The sequence below is a fragment of the Tachyglossus aculeatus genome, chromosome 11, assembly GCF_015852505.1.
Source record: "Tachyglossus aculeatus isolate mTacAcu1 chromosome 11, mTacAcu1.pri, whole genome shotgun sequence".
NCBI lineage: Eukaryota > Metazoa > Chordata > Mammalia > Monotremata > Tachyglossidae > Tachyglossus > Tachyglossus aculeatus.
The window spans coordinates 26175876-26193903 of record NC_052076.1 but is presented as its reverse complement, the minus strand read 5'-3'; the positions used below and the strand labels follow the sequence as shown (position 1 = coordinate 26193903).

Genomic DNA, 18028 nt, shown 5'->3' with positions numbered 1-18028 from the left:
ATAGAATAGATATGTACAAATAAAATAGAGTAAAAAATATGTACAAACATATATACAGGTGCTGTGGGGAAGGGAAGGAGGTAAGATGGGGGGGGATGGAGAGGGGGACGAGGGGGAGAGGAAGGAAGGTCCAGTGCTCTGCACACAGTAAGCGCTCAATAATCAATCAATCAATCAATCAATCGTATTTATTGAGCGCTTACTATGTGCAGAGCACTGTACTAAGCGCTTGGGAAGTACAAATTGGCAACACATAGAGACAGTCCCTACCCAACAGTGGGCTCACAGTCTAAAAGGGGGAGACAGAGAACAGAACCAAACATCCCAACAAAATAAAATAAATAGGATAGAAATGTACAAGTAAAATATTGGCAGCAATAAATACGATTGATTGATTGGTTGACTGATTGATTGCTTTCCACCCTGCAGGCGCTCACTATATTGAGTGGGTGAATGAATGAATGAACGAACGCCGCGCGCCGCAAAGCCAGACACGTGGGCCGCAGCGGAAACGCCTCGGCGAGCGGTTTGTCCCCCGCGTCGCCCCGTAGCTGGGGAGGGGGGCGGAGGAGGGGGTTAGCCGCGCGTGCGCGCGGAAAGGGGGCGTGTCTCGACTCGGGGGGGGGGGCGTGGCCGGGGATTGGCTGCGTCGCGGCGAGGGGGCGTGGCCAGAGCGGCGCGCGAGGCCAGGGGCGGGAAGGGCTGAGTCAGGCGGCTGCGGTCCCCTGGTCCTCCGCCGTTGCCATGGAGACGGCCCACGGCGCGGGCATCGCCCTGGCCGAAGCCCTGCAGAACGGGCTGCCCTGGCTGGAGGGCACGTGGCTGTGGGTCACCTACCTGGGCGACCCCAAGTGCGCCTTCCTCGTCTACTTCCCCGCCGTCTACTACGCCGAGCGGCGCGTCGGGCTGGCCCTGCTCTGGATGGCTCTCCTCTCCGAGTGGCTCAACCTCATCTTCAAGTGGTGAGAACCCCGGAAAAGGGGGCTCAGACTCCCTCATCCGTCAATCAATCGTATGTATTGAGCGCTCACTGTGTGCAGAGCACTGTACTAAGCGCTTGGGAAGTCCAAGTTGGCAGCATAGAGAGACAGGCCCTACCCAACAGTGGGCTCACAGTCTAAAGGACTCATCCATCCAGCCATTCATTCAGTCGTAGTTCATTCAGAGAAGCAGCGTGGCCCCGTGGAAAGAGCCCGGGCTTTGGAGTCATTCATTCATTCCTTCATTCAATCGTATTTATTCAGCGCTTACTGTGTGCAGAGCACTGGACTAAGCGCCTAAGGTCATGGTCAGAGGTCATGGGTTCAAATGCCGGCCCCGCCAACTGTCAGCTGTGTGACTTAGGCAAGTCACTTAATCAGTCAATCAATCAATCGTATTTATTGAGCACTTACTGTGTGCAGAGCACTGGACTAAGCGCTTGGGAAGTACAAGGCGGCAACACGTAGAGACAGTCCCTACCCAACAACGGGCTCACAGTCTAGAAGGGGGAGACAGAGAACAAAACCAAACATACCAACAAAATAAAATAAATTGAATAGATATGTACAAGTAAGATAAATAAAGAGTAATAAATATGTACAAACATATACGCATATATACAGGTGCTGTGGGGAAGGGAAGGAGGTAAGATGGGGGGATAGAGAGGGGGATGAGGGGGAGAGGAAGGAAGGGGCTCAGTCTGGGAAGTCCTCCTGACTTAACTTATCTCCACTTAATTTATCTGTGCCTCAGTTAACTCATCCGTAAAATGGGGTTTAAGACCGTGAGCCCCCCAATGGGACAACCTGATAATAATAATAACAGTAATAATGATGGCATTTATTAAGCACTTACTATGTGCAAAGCACTGTTCTAAGCGCTGGGGAGGTTACAAGGTGATCAGGTTGTCCCACGGGGGGCTCACAGTCTTAATCCCCATTTTACAGATGAGGTAACTGAGGCCCAGAGAAGTGAAGTGACTTGACTTGGCCAAAGTCACACAGCTGACAATTGGCAGAGCCGGGATTTGAACCCGTGACCTCTGACTTCAAAGCCTGTGCTCTTTTCCATTGAGCCACGCTGCTTCTCTGATCACCTTGTAACCTCCTCAGCGCTTAGAACAGTGCTTTGCACATAGTAAGCACTTAAACAAATACCATCATCATCATCATCAACTGTCAGCTGTGTGACTTTAAGCAAGTCACTTAATTTACCTGTGCCTCAGTTACCTCATCTGTGAAATGGGGATTAAGATTGAGACCCCCTGTGGGACAACCTGATAATAGTAATAATAATGGCATTTAATAAGCGCCTACTATGTGCAAAGCACTGTTCTAAGCCCTGGGGAGGTTATAAGGTGATCAGGTTGTCCCACGTGGGGCTCACAGATGAGGGAACTGAGGCCCAGAGAAGTTAAGTGACTTGCCCAAAGTCACACAGCTGACAATTGGCGGAGCTGGGATTTGAACCCATGACCTCTGACTCCAAAGCGCATGCTCTTTCCACTGAGCCGCGCTGTTTCTCTGATCATCATCTCTTCTCATCTCATCTTCTCTTCATCATCATCATCATCATTCAGTGGATAGTCATTCCTCCTCCCCATTCCCCCGCCCTAATAATAATAATAATGATGGCATTTATTAAGTGCTTACTATGTGCAAAGCACTGTTCTAAGCACTGAGGGGATACGAGGTGATCAGGTTGTTCCACATGGGGCTCACAGCCCTAATCCCCATTTTACAGATGAGGGAACTGAGGCCCAGAGAAGTAAAGTGACTTGCCCAAAGTCACACAGCTGACAATTGGCAGAACCGGGATTTGAACCCATGACCTCTGACTCTCAAGCCCAGGCTCTTTCCACTGAGCCACGCTGTGCTCTGCCTCCTTCCCCTCCCCTCAGCACCTGTATATATGTTTGTACAGATTTACTACTCTATTTATTTCACTTGTACATATTTACTAATCTATTTATTTTGTTAATGATGTGCATTTGGCTTTAATTCTTTTTGTTCTGACAACTTGACACCTATCCACATGTTCTGTTTTGTTGTCCATCTCCCCCTTCTAGACTCTGAGCCCGTTGTGGGGTAGGGACCGTCTCTATATGTTGCCAACTTGTACTTCCTAAGTGCTTATTACAGTGCTCTGCGCACAGTAAGTGCTCAATAAATACGATTGAATGAATGAATTTAATAATAATGATGGCATTTATTAAGCGCTTGCTAAGTGCAAAGCACTGTTCTAAGCTCTGGGGAGGTGACGTGGTGATCAGGTTGTCCCACGTGGGGCTCCCAGTCTTCATACCCATTCTCCAGATACGGGAACTGAGGCCCAGAGAAGTTAAGTGACTCGCCCAAAGTCACACAGCTGACAGTTGGCGGAGCCGGGATTTGAACCCATGCCCTCCGACTCCAAAGCCCGGGCTCTTTCCACGGAGCCACGCTGCTTCTCTGTATTTATTGAGTGTGCAGAGCACTGGACTGGCCGGGGGGCTGGGGGAGTGTGGTCCAGGCTCGGTCACCAGTGGGGGTGGTCAGGGATGGAGAGGGGAGAGGCGGGAATGTTGGATGGTCCAGGCTGGGTCATTGGGGAAGGGTCAGGGATGGAGAGGAGAGAGGCAGGGATGTTGGATGGTCCAGGCTGGGTCAATGGAAAAGGGTCAAGGATGGAGAGGAGAGAGTCGGGAATGTTGGATGGTCCAGGCCGGGTCATTGGGGAAGGGTCAGGGATGGAGAGGGAAGAGTCAGGGGTGTGGGATGGTCTGGGCTGGGTCACTGGGGGAGAGTCAAGGGCTAACCCTCCCACCTTCTAGACTATAAGCCCAGTGTGGGTGGAGATTGTTACCCTTTATTGCTCAGTTGTACTTTCCAAGTGCTTAGTACAGTGCTCTGCACACAGTAAGCGCTCAATTAATATGATTGAATGAATGAATGACAGTTAGAGGTGGAGAGGGGAGAGTCAGAGGTGTGGGGTGGTCTGGACTGAGTCATTGCGGGGAGAGCCAGGGGTGTTGGATGGTCTGGGCTGGGTCAGCGGGGGAGATTCAGGGATGGAGAGGGGAGAATCGGGGATGTTGGATGGTCTGGGTTGGGTCAGCGGGGGATAATCAGGCATGGAGAGAGGAGAGTCAGGAGTGTGGGATGGTCTGGGCTGGGGCACTGGGAGAGTCAAGGATGGAGGGGGGAGACGCAGGGATGGGGAGGTGGATGGTCTGGGCTGAGTCACTGGGAGAGAGTCGGTGATGGAAAGGGGAGAATCACAGGTGGACTGGTCCGTGCTGGGTCACTGGGGGAGAGACAGAGGTGTGGGATGGTCAGGGATGGACAGGAGGGAGTCAGGGAGGAAGAGGGAATCAGAGTTGTTGGATTGGTCCACGCTGGTTAACAGGCGGGAGAGTCAAGGTTGGAGAGGTGCGTCTCAGGGGGGTCTGATGGTCCGTGCTGGGTCACTGGTGGTGAGTGAGGGGTGTTGGGTGGGCCTTGCTGGGTCACTGGGGGAGAGTCAGGGATGTGGGAAGTCCATGCTGGGTCAGTGGTGGTGAGTCAGGGTGTTGGTGGGCCCCTTCTTACCCTTACTCTTATTCACCCCTCACATCCAAGCCGTCACCAAAATCTGCCGGTCTCAGCTCCGCAACATTGCCAAGATCCGCCTTTTCCTCTCCATCCAAACCACTACCCTGCTCGTTCAAGCTCTCATCCTATCCCGTCTGGACTACTGCATCAGCCTTCTCTCTGATCTCCCATCCTCGTGTCTCTCCCGACTTCAATCCATACTTCATGCTGCTGCCCGGATTGTCCAGAAACGCTCTGGTCATGTTAGTCCCCTCCTCAAAAAATCTCCAATGGCTACCAATCAATCTGCGCATCAGGCAGAAACTCCTCACCCTGGGCTTCAAGGCTGTCCATCCATCGCCTCGCCCCCTCCTACCTCCCCTCCCTTCTCTCCTTGTCCAGCGCAGCCCACACCCTCCGCTCCTCCGCCGCTAATCTCCTCACCGTGCCTCATTCTCGCCTGTCCCGCCATCGACCCCCGGCCCACATCATCCCCCGGGCCTGGAATGCCCCCAATCCCTCTGCCCATCCGCCAAGCTAGCTCTCTTCCTCCCTTCAAGGCCCTACTGAGAGCTCACCTCCTCCAGGAGGCCTTCCCAGACTGAGCCCCTTCCTTCCTCTCCCCCTCGTCCCCCTCTCCATCCCCCCATCTTACCTCCTTCCCTTCCCCACAGCACCTGTATATATGTATATATGTTTGTACATATTTATTACTCTATTTATTTTACTTGTACATATCTATTCTATTTATTTTATTTTGTTAGTATGTTTGGTTTTGTTCTCTGTCTCCCCCTTTTAGACTGTGAGCCCACTGTTGGGTAGGGACTGTCTCTATATGTTGCCAACTAGTACTTCCCAAGCGCTTAGTACAGTGCTGTGCACACAGGAAGCGCTCAATAAATACGATTGATGATGATGATGATGATGATAGAGCATGGGCCTGTGAGTCAGAAGGACCTTTTCTAACCACAGCTTCACCACTTGTCTGCTGTGTGACCTTGGGCGAGTCACTTCACTTCTCTGTGCCTCAGTTCCCTCATCTGGAAAATGGGGATTAAGACTGTGAGCCCCACGTGGGACCTGGGCTGTGTCCAACCTGATTAGCTTGTATCCACCCCAGCGCTTAGTACAGTATCTGGCACATAGTAACCATATAACAAATACCACAATTCGCATTATTATTAGCAAATCACTAGCTTGTATCCACCCCAGCGCTTAGTACAGTACCTGGCACATAGTAAGCGTATAACAAATACCACAATTCGTATTATTATTAGCAAATCACGGGCAGGGAATGTGTCCATTTATTGTACATTCATTCATTCAGTCAGTCATATTTATTGAGTGCTTACTGTGTGCAGAGCACTGTACTAAGCGCTTGGGAAGTACAAGTTGGAAACATATAGTGGCGGTCCCTACCCAGCAGCGGGCTCACAGCCTGGAAGGGGGAGACAGACAACAAAACATGTTAACAAAATAAAATAAATAGAATAAATCTTGTACTTCCCAGGTGCTTAGTACAGTGCTTTGCACACAGTAAGCGCTCAATACGATTGAATGAATCTGTACAAATAAAATAAATAGAGTAATAAATCTGTACAAACATATATACATATATGCAGGTGCTGTGGGGAGGGGAAGGAGGTAGGGCCGGGGAGGAGGAGAGGAAAAAGGGGGCTGAGTGTGGGAAGGCCTCCTGGAGGAGGTGAGCTCTCAGAAGGGCTTTGAAGGGAGGGAGAGAGCGAGCTTGGCGGATGGGCAGAGGGATTGGGGGCATTCCGGGCCAGGGGGAGGACGTGGGCTGGGGGTCGATGGTGGGATGGGCGAGAACGAGGCACAGTGAGGAGGTTAGTGGCAGAGGAGTGGAGGGTGTGGGGTGGGCTGGAGAAGGAGAGAAGGGAGGTGAGGTAGGAGGGGGCGAGGGGATGGGCAGCCTTGAAGCCGAGAATGAGGAGTTTTTGCTCGTTTACTGTTATATTGTACGCTCCCAAGGGCTTAGTGCAGTGCTCCGCACAAACTAAATGCTCAATAAGTATGATTGAATGAAAGAATGGATGAATGCTCCGTTTCCCCTCCCGCCCCCCCAGGTTCCTGTTTGGAGAGCGACCTTTCTGGTGGGTTCATGAGTCCGGCTATTATAGCCAGGCCCCCATCCAGGTGCACCAGTTCCCCGTGTCCTGCGAGACGGGGCCCGGTGAGTGTCCTCCGCGGGCGGGAGGCGGGACAGTGCGGGCGGCCCCCGGGCGGGGGGATAAAGGGCCCCGAGTTCCGTCCACGGGCCCAGGGACCTGCCGGCCGAGTCCCCTGGAGAAGCGGCCTAGCGCTTAGAACACCTGAACACCTCAACCTCATCACCTTGTAACCTCCCCAGCGCTTAGAACAGTGCTTTGCACATAGTAAGCGCTTGATAATCAATCAATCAATCAATCGTATTTATTGAGCGCTTACTGTGTGCAGAGCACTGGACTGAGCGCTTGGGAAGCCCAAGTTGGCAACATCTAGAGACAGTCCCTACCCAACCAACAGTGGGCTCACAGTCTAGAAGGGGGAGACAGAGAACAAAACCAAACATACTAACAAAATAAAATAAATAGAATAGATATGTACAGGTAAAATAAATAAATAAATAGAGTAATAAATATGTACCAACATATAGACATATATACAGGTGCTGTGGGGAAGGGAAGGAGGTAAGATGGGGGGGATGGGGAGGGGGATGAGGGGGAGAGGAAGGAAGGCCATTAATAAATGCCATCATCATTATTATTATTATTATTATTCTAGTCCAGGCTCTGCCGCCTCTCTGCTGTGCCAGTCACTTTATTTTAGTTTGTTAATATGTTTGGTTTTGTTCTCTGTCTCCCCCTTCAAGACTGTGAGCCCACTGTTGGGTAGGGACCGTCTCTAGATGTTGCCAACTTGGACTTACCAAGCAGAGTCCAGTGCTCTGCACCCAGTAAGCGCTCAATAAATACGATTGATTGATTGATTCTCTGGGCCTCAGTGACCTCATTTGTAAAATGGGGATTAATAATAATGATAATGACAATAATTTTGGTACTTTTTTTAATGGCATTTATTAAGCACTTACTATGTGCAAAGCACTGTTCTAAGCACTGGGGAGGTTACAAGGTGATCAGGTTGTCCCACAGAGGGCTCACAGTCTTCATCCCCATTTTACAGCTGAGGTAACTGAGGCCCAGAGAAGTTAAGTGACTTGCCCAAAGTCACACAGCTGACAATTGGCAGAGCCGGGATTTGAACCCATGAACTCTGACTCCAAAGCCCGCGCTCCTTCCACTGAGCCACGCTGCTTCTTGTTAAGCGCTTGCTATGTGCAAAGCACTGTTCTAAGCGCTGGGGAGGATACAAAGTGATCAGGTTGTCCCACGGGTGGCTCACAGTCTTAATCCCCATTTTACAGAGGAGGGAACTGAGGCACAGAGAAGTGAAGCGACTTGCCCAAAGTCACCCAGCCGCCAAGCTGGGATTTGAACCCATGACCTCTGGCTCCCAAGCCCATGCTCTTTCCACCGCGAGCCCCACGTAGGACAGGGACTGTGCCCAACCCAATTATCCTGTGTCTACCCTAGCGCTTCAAACAGTGCCTGGCACATAGTAAGCGCTTAACAATTGTTGCCAATTTGTGCTTCCCAAGCGCTTAGTACAGTGCTCTGCACATAGTAAGCGCTCAATAAATATGATTGACTGATGATGATTGATTAACAAGAAGCAGCGTGGCTCAGTGGAAAGAGCCCGGGCTTTGGAGTCAGAGGTCATGGGTTCAAATCCCGGCTCCGCCAATTGTCAGTGACTTTAGGCAAATATCGATATTATTATGATCATTATTATGATTATATCTCCTGCCTCCAGCTCCTCCTTGGTCCCTCCCGGCTTGGCGGGCGCCGGTGGGAGGGCCGCCACCCCCAAGCACGCGCCCCCGCACCCCGTCCCATGACCTCTCTGTGTCCCGACAGGGAGCCCGTCCGGCCACTGCATGATCACGGGGGCGGCCCTGTGGCCGGTGATGACCGCGGCGTCGGGCCTGGTGGCCCGGCGCACTCGGAGGTGAGTGCGGGGTGGGAGGGGAGGGCCCGGTGGACGGGTGGGGGGACCCCTCCCCGTCTCCCACTCTTCCATCTCCACAGCCGCTGGGTCCAGCTGGTGCCTGCCGTGGCCTACGGCCTCTTCCTGTCGGCCATCGGCTTGTCCCGGGTCTTCATCTTGGCACACTTCCCACACCAGGTCCTGGGCGGCCTCCTGGCCGGTGAGTGCGGGGAGCGCGGTGAGCCCCGGGGAGGAGGCGTCCCCCCCACCCCCCGCACCGGGTGCCGGACCCCCGGCGGCCCCCTCCCTGAGGACGGCGTCCCCCCGCAGGAGCCGCCTTGGGCTGGCTGCTGGCCCCCCGGGTGCCCGTGGAGAAGGAGCTCAGCTTCTATGGGCTGGTAGCCCTGGCGCTGCTGCTGGGAGCCAGCCTCATCTACTGGACCCTCGTCACCCTCGGCTTCGACCTGGCGTGGTGAGCCCCTTCCCCGTGTCGGCCCCCTGCATCAATCAATCAATCCATCGTATTTATTGAGCGCTTACTGTGCGCAGAGCACTGGACTAAGCACTTGGGAAGTCCAAGTCGGCAACATATAGAGACAGTCCCTACCCAACAGTGGGCTCACAATCAATCAATCAATCGATCAATCGTATTTATTGAGCGCTTACTGTGTGCAGAGCACTGGACTAAGCGCTTGGGAAGTCCAAGTCGGCAACATATAGAGACAGTCCCTACCCAACGGTATGCTCACAATCAATCAATCAATCAATCGTATTTATTGAGCGCTTACTGTGTGCAGAGCACTGGACTAAGTGCTTGGGAAGTCCAAGGTGGCAACATATAGAGACAGTCCCTACCCAACGGTGGGCTCACAATCAATCAATCCATCAATCGTATTTATTGAGCGCTTACCGTGTGCAGAGCACTGGACTAAGCGCTTGGGAAGTCCAAGGTGGCAACATATAGAGACAGTCCCTACCCAACAGTGGGCTCACAGTCTAAAACATCCCCTCCCTGGACTCCCCCCCCGCCATCCTGACACGCTCTGGGGGTCGGGCAGGGGCCTCCCCATCTCCATCTTGCCTTCCCGCAAGCCCCTTGGGCTCCGGCAGGTGAGCCCGGCCCTCAGGGTGACCCTTGGGGTGAGAAGCAGCCTGGCTTAATAAGAATAATGGCATTTACTAGGCGCTTACTATATAAATAATGGTGGCATTTGTTAAGCGCTTACTATGTGCAAAGCACTGTTCTAAGCCCCGGGGGGGATACAGTGGGATCAAGTTGTCCCACGTGGGGCTCACAGTCTTAATCCTCATTTTACAGATGAGGTAACTGAGGCTCAGAGAAGTTAAGTGACTTGCCCAAGGTCACACAGCAGACATGTGGCAGAGCCGGGATTCGAACCCATGACCTCTGACTCCAAAGCCCGGGCTCTTTCCACTGAGCCACGCTACTATATGCAAAGCACTGTTCTAAGCGCCGGGGAGGTTACAAGGTCATCAGGTGGTCCCACGGCAGGGGCTCACAGTCTTTATCCCCATTTTCCAGATGAGGTCACTGAGGCCCAGAGAAGTTACGTGGCTCGCCCAAAGTCACACAGCTGACAGTTGGCGGAGCCGGGATTTGAACCCATGACCTCTGACTCCAAAGCCCGGGCTCTTTCCACTGAGCCACGCTACTATATGAAAAGCACTGTTCTAAGCACCGGGGAGGTTACAAGGTCATCAGGCGGTCCCACGGGGGGGCGCTCACAGTCTTCATCCCCATTTTCCAGATGAGGTCACTGAGGCCCAGGGAAGTTACGTGACTCGCCCAAAGTCACCCAGCTGACAGTTGGCGGAGCCGGGATTTGAACCCATGACCTCTGACTCCAAAGCCCGGGCTCTTCCCACTGAGCCAGGCTGCTTCTGGCTGGCTAGAGCCCGGGCCTAGGAGTCGGGAGGACCTGGGTTCTAATCCCGGCTCTGCCACTTGTCTGCTGTGTGACCTTGGGCAAGTCATTTCCCTCCTCTGGGTCTCAGCCGTAAAATGGGGAGGAAGACTGTGAGCCCCGGGTGGGACAGGGACCGTGTCCAATCTGATTAACTTGTATCTACCCCAGCGCTTAGAAGAGTGCTTGGCACTTAGTAAGTACTATTAGAGAAGCAGCGTGGCTCAGTGGAAAGAGCACGGGCTGGGGAGCCAGAGGTCATGGGTTCTAATCCCGGCTCTGCCACTTGTCAATCAATCAATCAATCGTATTTATTGAGCGCTTACTGTGCGCAGAGCACTGTACCAAGCGCTTGGGAAGTACGAGCTGGCAACATAGAGAGACGGTCCCTACCCAACGGTGGGCTCACAGTCTAGGAGTCTAGAAGACACACTTGTCAAGTGTGTGACCTTGGGCAAGTCACTTAACTTCTCTGGGCCTCAGTTCCCTCATCTGTAAAATGGGGACGAAGACTGTGAGCCCCACGTGGGACAACCTGAATACCTTGTATCTACCCCAGTGCTTGGCACTTAGTAAGTGCTTAACAAACACCAACATTATTTCTCCCTTTTATCTCCAACATTATCTCCCCCTTTTAGACTGTGAGCCCACTGTTGGGTAGGGACTGTCTCTATATGTTGCCAATTTGTACTTCCCAAGCGCTTAGTACAGTGCTCTGCACATAGTAAGCGCTCAATAAATACGATTGATGATGATGATGATGATGATGATATTAACTATGGTATTCATCAAGCGCTATGTGCCAGGCACTGGACTAAGCGCCAGGGTGGATACAAGCAAATCGGGTTGGACACGGTCCCTGTCCCACGTGGGGCTCAGTCTTCATCCCCATTTCTGACGGATGAGGTAACTGAGGCCCAGAGAAGCGACGTGACTTGCCCAAGGTCCCACGGCAGCATCACCCTGGCCACCCCACCCCACCCAGGCGGCCCCTGGCCCCATTCATTCATTCAGTCGTATTTATTGAGCGCTTACTGTGTGCAGAGCACTGGACTAAGCGCTTGGGAAGGACGTCGGCAACAAATAGAGGCGGTTCCTAACCAACAAGGGGCTCACAGGCTAGAAGGGGGAGACAGACGACGAAACAAAACATGGAGACGGGTGTCAAAGTCATCAGAACAGATAGAAGCAGAAGCAGCGTGGCTCAATGGAAAGAGCCCGGGCTTTGGAGTCAGAGGTCACGGGTTCTAATCCCGGCGCCGCCACTTGTCAGCTGTGTGTCTTTGGGCAAGTGACGTCACTTCTCTGGGCCTCAATTACCTCATCTGGAAAATGGGGATTAAGACTGTGAGCCCCCCTGTGGGACAACCTGATCACCGCGTAACCTCCCCAGTGCTTAGAACAGTGCTTTGCACTTTTAGACTGTGAGCCCACTGTTGGGTAGGGACTGTCTCTGTGTGTTGCCAATTTGTACTTCCCAAGCGCTTAGTACAGTGCTCTGCACATAGTAAGCGCTCAATAAATACGATTGATGATGATGATGATGAGTAAGCACTTAATAAATGCCATAAAAATAATTAAAGCTCTGCGCACATCATGAACAAAATAAATAGAATAGTAAATACGTACCAGTAAAAGAGAGTAATCAATCAATCAATCAATCAATCGTATTTATTGAGCGCTTACTATGTGCAGAGCACTGTACTAAGCGCTTGGGAAGTACAAATTGGCATCACATAGAGACAGTCCCTACCCAACAGTGGGCTCACAGTCTAAAAGGGGGGGGGACAATTCCCCCCCCCCCCCGAGCAGTTGTGGGGTTGGGAAGGTCCTTGGAAGGCCCTCAGTCGTAACTATGTCCCGCACCCCCCAAATCTGTACAATTATCATCATCATCATCATCAATCGTATTTATTGAGCGCTCACTGTGTGCAGAGCACTGTACTAAGCGCTTAGCACTGTGCTAATTCATACAGTATACATTCATTCATACAGTATACATGTACTGTATATACAATTATAGATACAGGTGCTGTGGGGAGGGGAAGGAGGTAGGGGCACGGGGGGGGCCCCACTGACCCCTCGTTCCCCGTCCCCACCAGGTCGATCCAGCTGGCCTCCAAGTGGTGCGAGCGGCCGGACTGGCTACACCTGGACACGAGGCCGTTCGCCTCGCTGGGCCGGGACGCGGGCACGGCCCTGGGGCTGGGGGTGGCCCTGCATTCGCCCTGCTACACCCGGCTGCGCCGGACGCGGCTGGGGGCCGGCCAGCGGGCGGTCTGCCTGCTCCTGGCCCTGGGCCTGCTGCGGGCGCTGGGCGCGCTGGGCCGGCCCCACCAGCTCACCCTCTTCTACGTCCTCAACTTCCTGAAGGCCATGCTGGGGCCCTGCGTGGTGCTGGCCCTGGTGCCCTGGCTGGTCCACAGCCTCAGCCCCAGGGGGGCCGCTCCCCCGCACGCCCGGTGAGTCGCTCCCCGGCGGGCCACCCCTCTCCCCTGCGGCCGGTCCTCTCGCCGCCGGGCGCCGGGACCGCGCCGACCTCGTCCCCCGAGGCCTCGCTTCCTCTTCCACGCGCCCAGGCCGGGAGTCCCGGAGCCCCCAGCGCCGCCAATCAATCAATCAATCAATCGTATTTATTGAGCGCTTACGGTGTGCAGAGCACTGGACTAAGCGCTTGGGAAGTCCAAGTTGGCAACATATACAGTCCCTACCCAACAGTGGGCTCACAGCCTAAAAGGGGGAGACAGAGAACAAAACCACCTCTTCCCAGTGGGCCGCCGGGCACTCCGCTTACGGCCCGAGCCCTCTCCCCGGCCCCCGCCCCCCTGCCTTCATCAATCTCGGGGTCCTCTGTCTACCCTCCCTCCCTCCCACTGTGGTGGCGGCAGCCCTGGGAACTGTGTCCTGGCCCCCCGGGGGACGGGGTGGGGCCGCCCCGGCTACAAGAGAGGCAGGGAGACCCGGAAACCCCACTCCTTCCTCCGACTCCTCCCTCAGCCCGCTGCTGCGTGTCCTTGGGCAAGCCACTTCCCCTCACCTCCGGGCCGGTTTCCTCGTCTGTAAAATGGGGAAGAGATCCTGTCCCTCCACCCCGCCCATAGCCTTAGATTGTGAGCCCCACCCTGGGGCAGGGACTGTGTCCGGACCGATTACTCCGGATCCGCTCCGGTGCTTAGCACAGTGTTTGGTACCGAGGAAGCGCTTAATAAACACCTTGCACCTTCTCTGTTACCCCATGATTGTATCCAGGTCTTCCCCATGGGGCCAGCCCTCTCCACCAGGCCCCCCACAACCCCAGCGGACGGGAAGTACTCAGAAGGATGGGTGAGGCCTTGGCCTATAGGGAGGGACCCCTCAGCCCTAGGACCCCCTTCCCCCAGGAACAGAGATGCCAGCCCACAGCGGGCACTGCCAGAATCCAGTTTATTTACGCAAGGACAAACAGTCTAACAGATGACAAAATACTCCACTGAAATCCAGTACCCAGAGAAAGAGACAAGGAAGCGTGAGTGAGTGGGGTGAGGGTGGCGCACGGAGCCAGGAGGGGGCTGGGACCCTCCCCTCACCCGGGAGAGGGGTCTCGGGGGGTCTCGCACGCACGGTGACACACGTAGCCCACGCGACACGGACAAGCAGCGGGGAGAAGCAACAGCTAGGAGAGGCCCGAGCTCCCCCCCTTCTCCCTGTGGGAATAGGAAGCGCGTAAACAGGCTGGTGGGACCTTGAGCTGGAGCGGGGGGAAGTATATCGGCGTGGGGTCCTCACCCCCCCAGCTCCTCCTCGCTGCTCTGGGGGTCAGTCTGTTTGCCCCCTCCGCCTCTCCCTGGGGAGATGGCACCCCAACGGCCGGGGAGAGGCCCGACCTTGTGGCGGCCAGCACCCGTCTCCGGCTCTGGGGCCTTGGGGTCCATTCATTCGTTCGGACGTGTTTATTGAGCGCTTACTGTGTGCAGAGCACTGGACTGAGCGCTTGGGAGAGGACAACAGAACAATAGACACATTCCCTGCCTTAACCAGGCAGCCCCCCCGGAGGAGGCGGGTTGGGTGGGTGGGAGCAGGGTTGGCTTTGACCGACCCCCGTTGATACCCACCGGCCCCTGGACTGCTGGGAGGGGAGTAGGGATGTACGTGCCAGGGGCTTGGGTGGCATCCGCCTGCCAGGGCGTGCCAGGCTTGGCGGGAAAGGGCCTGCGGCCACACGGTCCCCTTCCTGGGGACCACGATCTCGTCCCAAGATGTGCCCGTGGGGAAGATTGGGATGAGCCCACCCCCGGAAAGCCTGCCCTAACTCCCCAGTTGGGTCCCCCTGCTCCTGATGGAGGAACTTCCCCGTCTCCCCCAGCCTCGTCCAGCCAGGCCCTCCAGCTCTGTCGGGGCGGAGGGGAGGAAGCGTGAAATGAGCAGGGGCCGACGAGGACACCAACGGCAGTACAGGCGGCAGAGAGAGCGGAGACAGAACACAAGGTGACGTTGGCAGCCCCCGTCGGGCCCGGAGTTGGGGCTGGCGCCGCTGGATTTCCGCTCAGAGGATGGGAGGTGGAGGTAGGGAAGCTGGGAGGCAGGGAGGGCTACACAGAAAGTTAAGGCATTTCCCCGTGAAAGTGGCCGAATCCGAGGCACCGAACTCTCAGTCCTGCCCTCTCTTCTAACCTGAGGGCCCACAGGCCCGGCCCGGCCCAGCTCAGTTCCCCAGAGATGGGGCCGTGGAAGTCTGACGGGAGGGAGAAAGCCCAAAAAGGGAAAAAGAGGGGAAGAGGGCGAGAGGCGAGGGAGAAACGGGAGAAGAGGGGAAGAAGGGGGAGAGGAAAGAAAGAGGGAGAGGGGAGAAGGGATGGGGGAGAGAGGAGGGATAGCTGGTGCCTCTCCCTAGGTCAGCATGAACTGGGTGATGCTGGGGGCTCGGTGGGGTGGGAGGGGTGAGGCTGAGAGATGGACACGGCAGACGCTGTCGGGTGTGTGACTTTTTCTTTTTAATAGAAAAAATAAACAAAATCACAATGACGAGCCCCAGAGCGGGCGGCTGGGCGGCTGGGCGGGCGTCTGTCCGTCACACCGCGGGCTCCTGCTCCATGGGCTCTTCCGCCGGACTGGGGGGGGGGCAAGCAGAGGGGCAGGGGCCTCTGGTCAGGGCTTCGCCGGGGCTGGCCGACGAGGGAGGGAGGGAGGGAGGAGGAGAAAGGGAAGCACGGAGCGTGTAGAAGCAGCGTGGCCTAGTGGGTAGAGCCCGGGCCTGGGAATCAGAAGGAGCCGGATTCTAATCCCGGCCCTGCCCCTCCTCTGCTGGGAGGCCTTGGGCAACTCACTTCACTTCTCTGGGCCTCAGTGACCTCATCTGGAAAATGGGGATTAAGAATGGGAGCCCCACGTGGGACAGGGATGGCGTCCAACCTGGTTATCTTGTAATAATATTGTTAAGCACTTACAATATTAAGCACTGTTCTAAGTGCTGGGGTAGATACGAGTTAATCGGGTCAGACGCAGTCCCCGTCCCACGTGGGGCTCGCGGTCTCGACCCCCATTTTCCAGATGAGGTAACTGAGGCCCAGAGAGGTGAAGCGACTTGCTCCAGGTCACACAACAGCCAAGTGGCAGAGTTGGGCAGCGTGGCTCAGTGGAAAGAGCCCGGGCTTTGGAGTCAATAAATACGACTGAACTGAGCCCAGGCTTTGAAGTCAATAAATACAATTGAATGAATGAATGAGTCAGAGGTCATGGGTTCAAATCCTGGCTCCGCCAATTGTCAGCTGTGTGACTTTGGGCAAGTCACTTCACTTCTCTGGGCCTCAGTTACCTCATCTGTAAAATGGGGATTAAGACCGTGAGCCCCCCATGGGACAACCTGGTCACTTTGTAACCTCTCCAGCGCTCAGAACAGTGCTTGGCACATAGTAAGTGCTTAATAAATGCCATCATTATTATTATTGGGATTAGAACCCATGACCTTCTGACTCATTTTTTAGATGAGTCATCTAATCAGTAAATCACCTAATCAGTAAATTACCGATTTACAGTAATTTACAGTGCATCTAAGCAGCGTGGCTCAGTGAAAAGAGCCCAGGCTTGGGAGTCAGAGGTCATGGGTTCGTATCCCAGCTCAGCCACGTGCCTGCTGTGTGACCTTGGGCAAGTCACTTAACTTCTCTGAGCCTCAGTTACCTCATCTGTAAAATGGGGATTAAAAATGTGAGCCCCACGTGGGACAACCCGATCACCTTGTATCCCCCCCAGCGCTTAGAACAGTGCTTTGCACATAGTAAGCGCTTAACAAATGCCATTATTATTATTATCTTTTAGACTGTGAGCCCACTGCTGGGTAGGGACTGTCTCTATATGTTGCCACCTTGTACTTCCCAAGCGCTTAGTCCAGTGCTCTGCACACAGTAAGCGCTCAATAAATACGATTGATTGACTCCAGGCCTCTGCTCTATGCACTACACCATATCTATCTCTGCGCTTTGTACAGCGCCTGGCACCTAGTAAGCGCTTAACTCATCCCGCAATAATTATTATTATAAAGAGGGAGGAAGGGGAGGGAGGAAGGGGGGAAACTCACCGAGGGAGGAGATCGGGCCCGGCCTGCTCGGCGCCCACAGATAACAGCGCCATGGCGCTCACCGTCTCCGCCTCAGCCCCTTCTCCCTCCTGCGCCTCCAGCAGTGATCGTCCCAGCCCGGCCGCGCTGCGCTGGACGCAGCTCCAGTGTTTGCCTGGGGGATAGGACGGGGATGGGGGATGGACGGAGGGCCTCACCCAGGCACCCTGAGCCCCCTCCCTGCTCCCCTCAACCGCCTCCTTTCCCCCCGAGCCCCCTCCCCGGCTCACTCTGGATTTCGATGACTTTCTCCAGCGTGGTGACGGCGTTCACGTTGGGCCTCTGCTGCAGCACGGCTTCATCCAGGGGCTCCAGCTGGGGCCGGGGGAGGTGAAGGATGGGAATGGGGACGATGGAGGGGATTTGGGAGAGGCATCCCGGGACATCGTGAGGGAGATGGGGACATGGTGGGGAAGGAGTTAGTGTCGGTGTGAGGGAGGCCAGAGAGTCGGGGACTCCTGTCTGCCCTCTCCCTGCTCCCCACTCATTCAATCGTATTTACTGAGCACTTACTATGTATAGAGCACTGTACCAAGCGCTTGGGAGAGTCCAGTACAACAATAAACAGACACATTCCCCGCCCACGACGAGCTCTTCCTCCCTTCAAGGCCCTACTGAGAGCTCACTTCCTCCAGGAGGCCTTCCCAGACTGAGACCCCCCTTCCTCTCCCCCTCGTCCCCCTCTCCATCCCCCCCGCCTTACCTCCTTCCCTTCCCCACAACACCTGTATATATGTATATGTTTGTACATATTTACTACTCTATTTTACTTGTACATATCATCTATTCTATTTATTTTATTTTGTTAGTATGTTGGTTTTGTTCTCTGTCTCCCCCTTTTAGACTGTGGGTAGGGACTGTCTCTAGATGTTGCCAACTTGGACTTCCCAAGCGCTTAGTCCAGTGCTCTGCACACAGTAAGCGCTCAATAA

At 54.7% G+C, this 18028-nt stretch overlaps 2 protein-coding genes across 2 annotated transcripts in view; one reads left to right on the top strand and one right to left on the bottom strand.

Moving 5' to 3' along the window:
* Positions 1-744: 744 nt before the first annotated feature.
* On the top strand, positions 745-13072 carry G6PC3 (glucose-6-phosphatase catalytic subunit 3). Its single transcript, XM_038754443.1, has 6 exons — positions 745-962; positions 6620-6726; positions 8510-8600; positions 8681-8799; positions 8910-9051; positions 12607-13072. Exons 1-6 carry the CDS (start codon positions 745-747, stop codon positions 12968-12970), a joined length of 1041 nt encoding a protein of 346 aa, XP_038610371.1. The 3' UTR covers positions 12971-13072.
* Positions 13073-15551: 2479 nt separating this feature from the next.
* HDAC5 (histone deacetylase 5) overlaps positions 15552-18028 on the bottom strand; it is a 67730-nt gene continuing 65253 nt past the window's right edge. The window contains exons 25-27 of the mRNA XM_038754275.1: positions 17327-17411; positions 17058-17211; positions 15552-15591 (exon numbers count right to left, since the gene is read on the bottom strand). Of these exons, the coding sequence (XP_038610203.1) occupies positions 15552-15591; positions 17058-17211; positions 17327-17411 (279 nt within the window). The remainder of the gene's footprint in view (positions 15592-17057; positions 17212-17326; positions 17412-18028) is intronic.

Excerpts from the sequence above, each read along its gene's own strand:
- G6PC3 (XM_038754443.1), top strand. The coding sequence starts at position 745 with ATGGAGACGGCCCACGGCGCGGGCATCGCCCTGGCCGAAGCCCTGCAG. Across the intron at positions 8,800-8,909 it reads CCTGGGCGGCCTCCTGGCCG|GAGCCGCCTTGGGCTGGCTG; the intron begins GTGAGTGCGGGG and ends GTCCCCCCGCAG. Across the intron at positions 9,052-12,606 it reads CTCGGCTTCGACCTGGCGTG|GTCGATCCAGCTGGCCTCCA; the intron begins GTGAGCCCCTTC and ends CGTCCCCACCAG.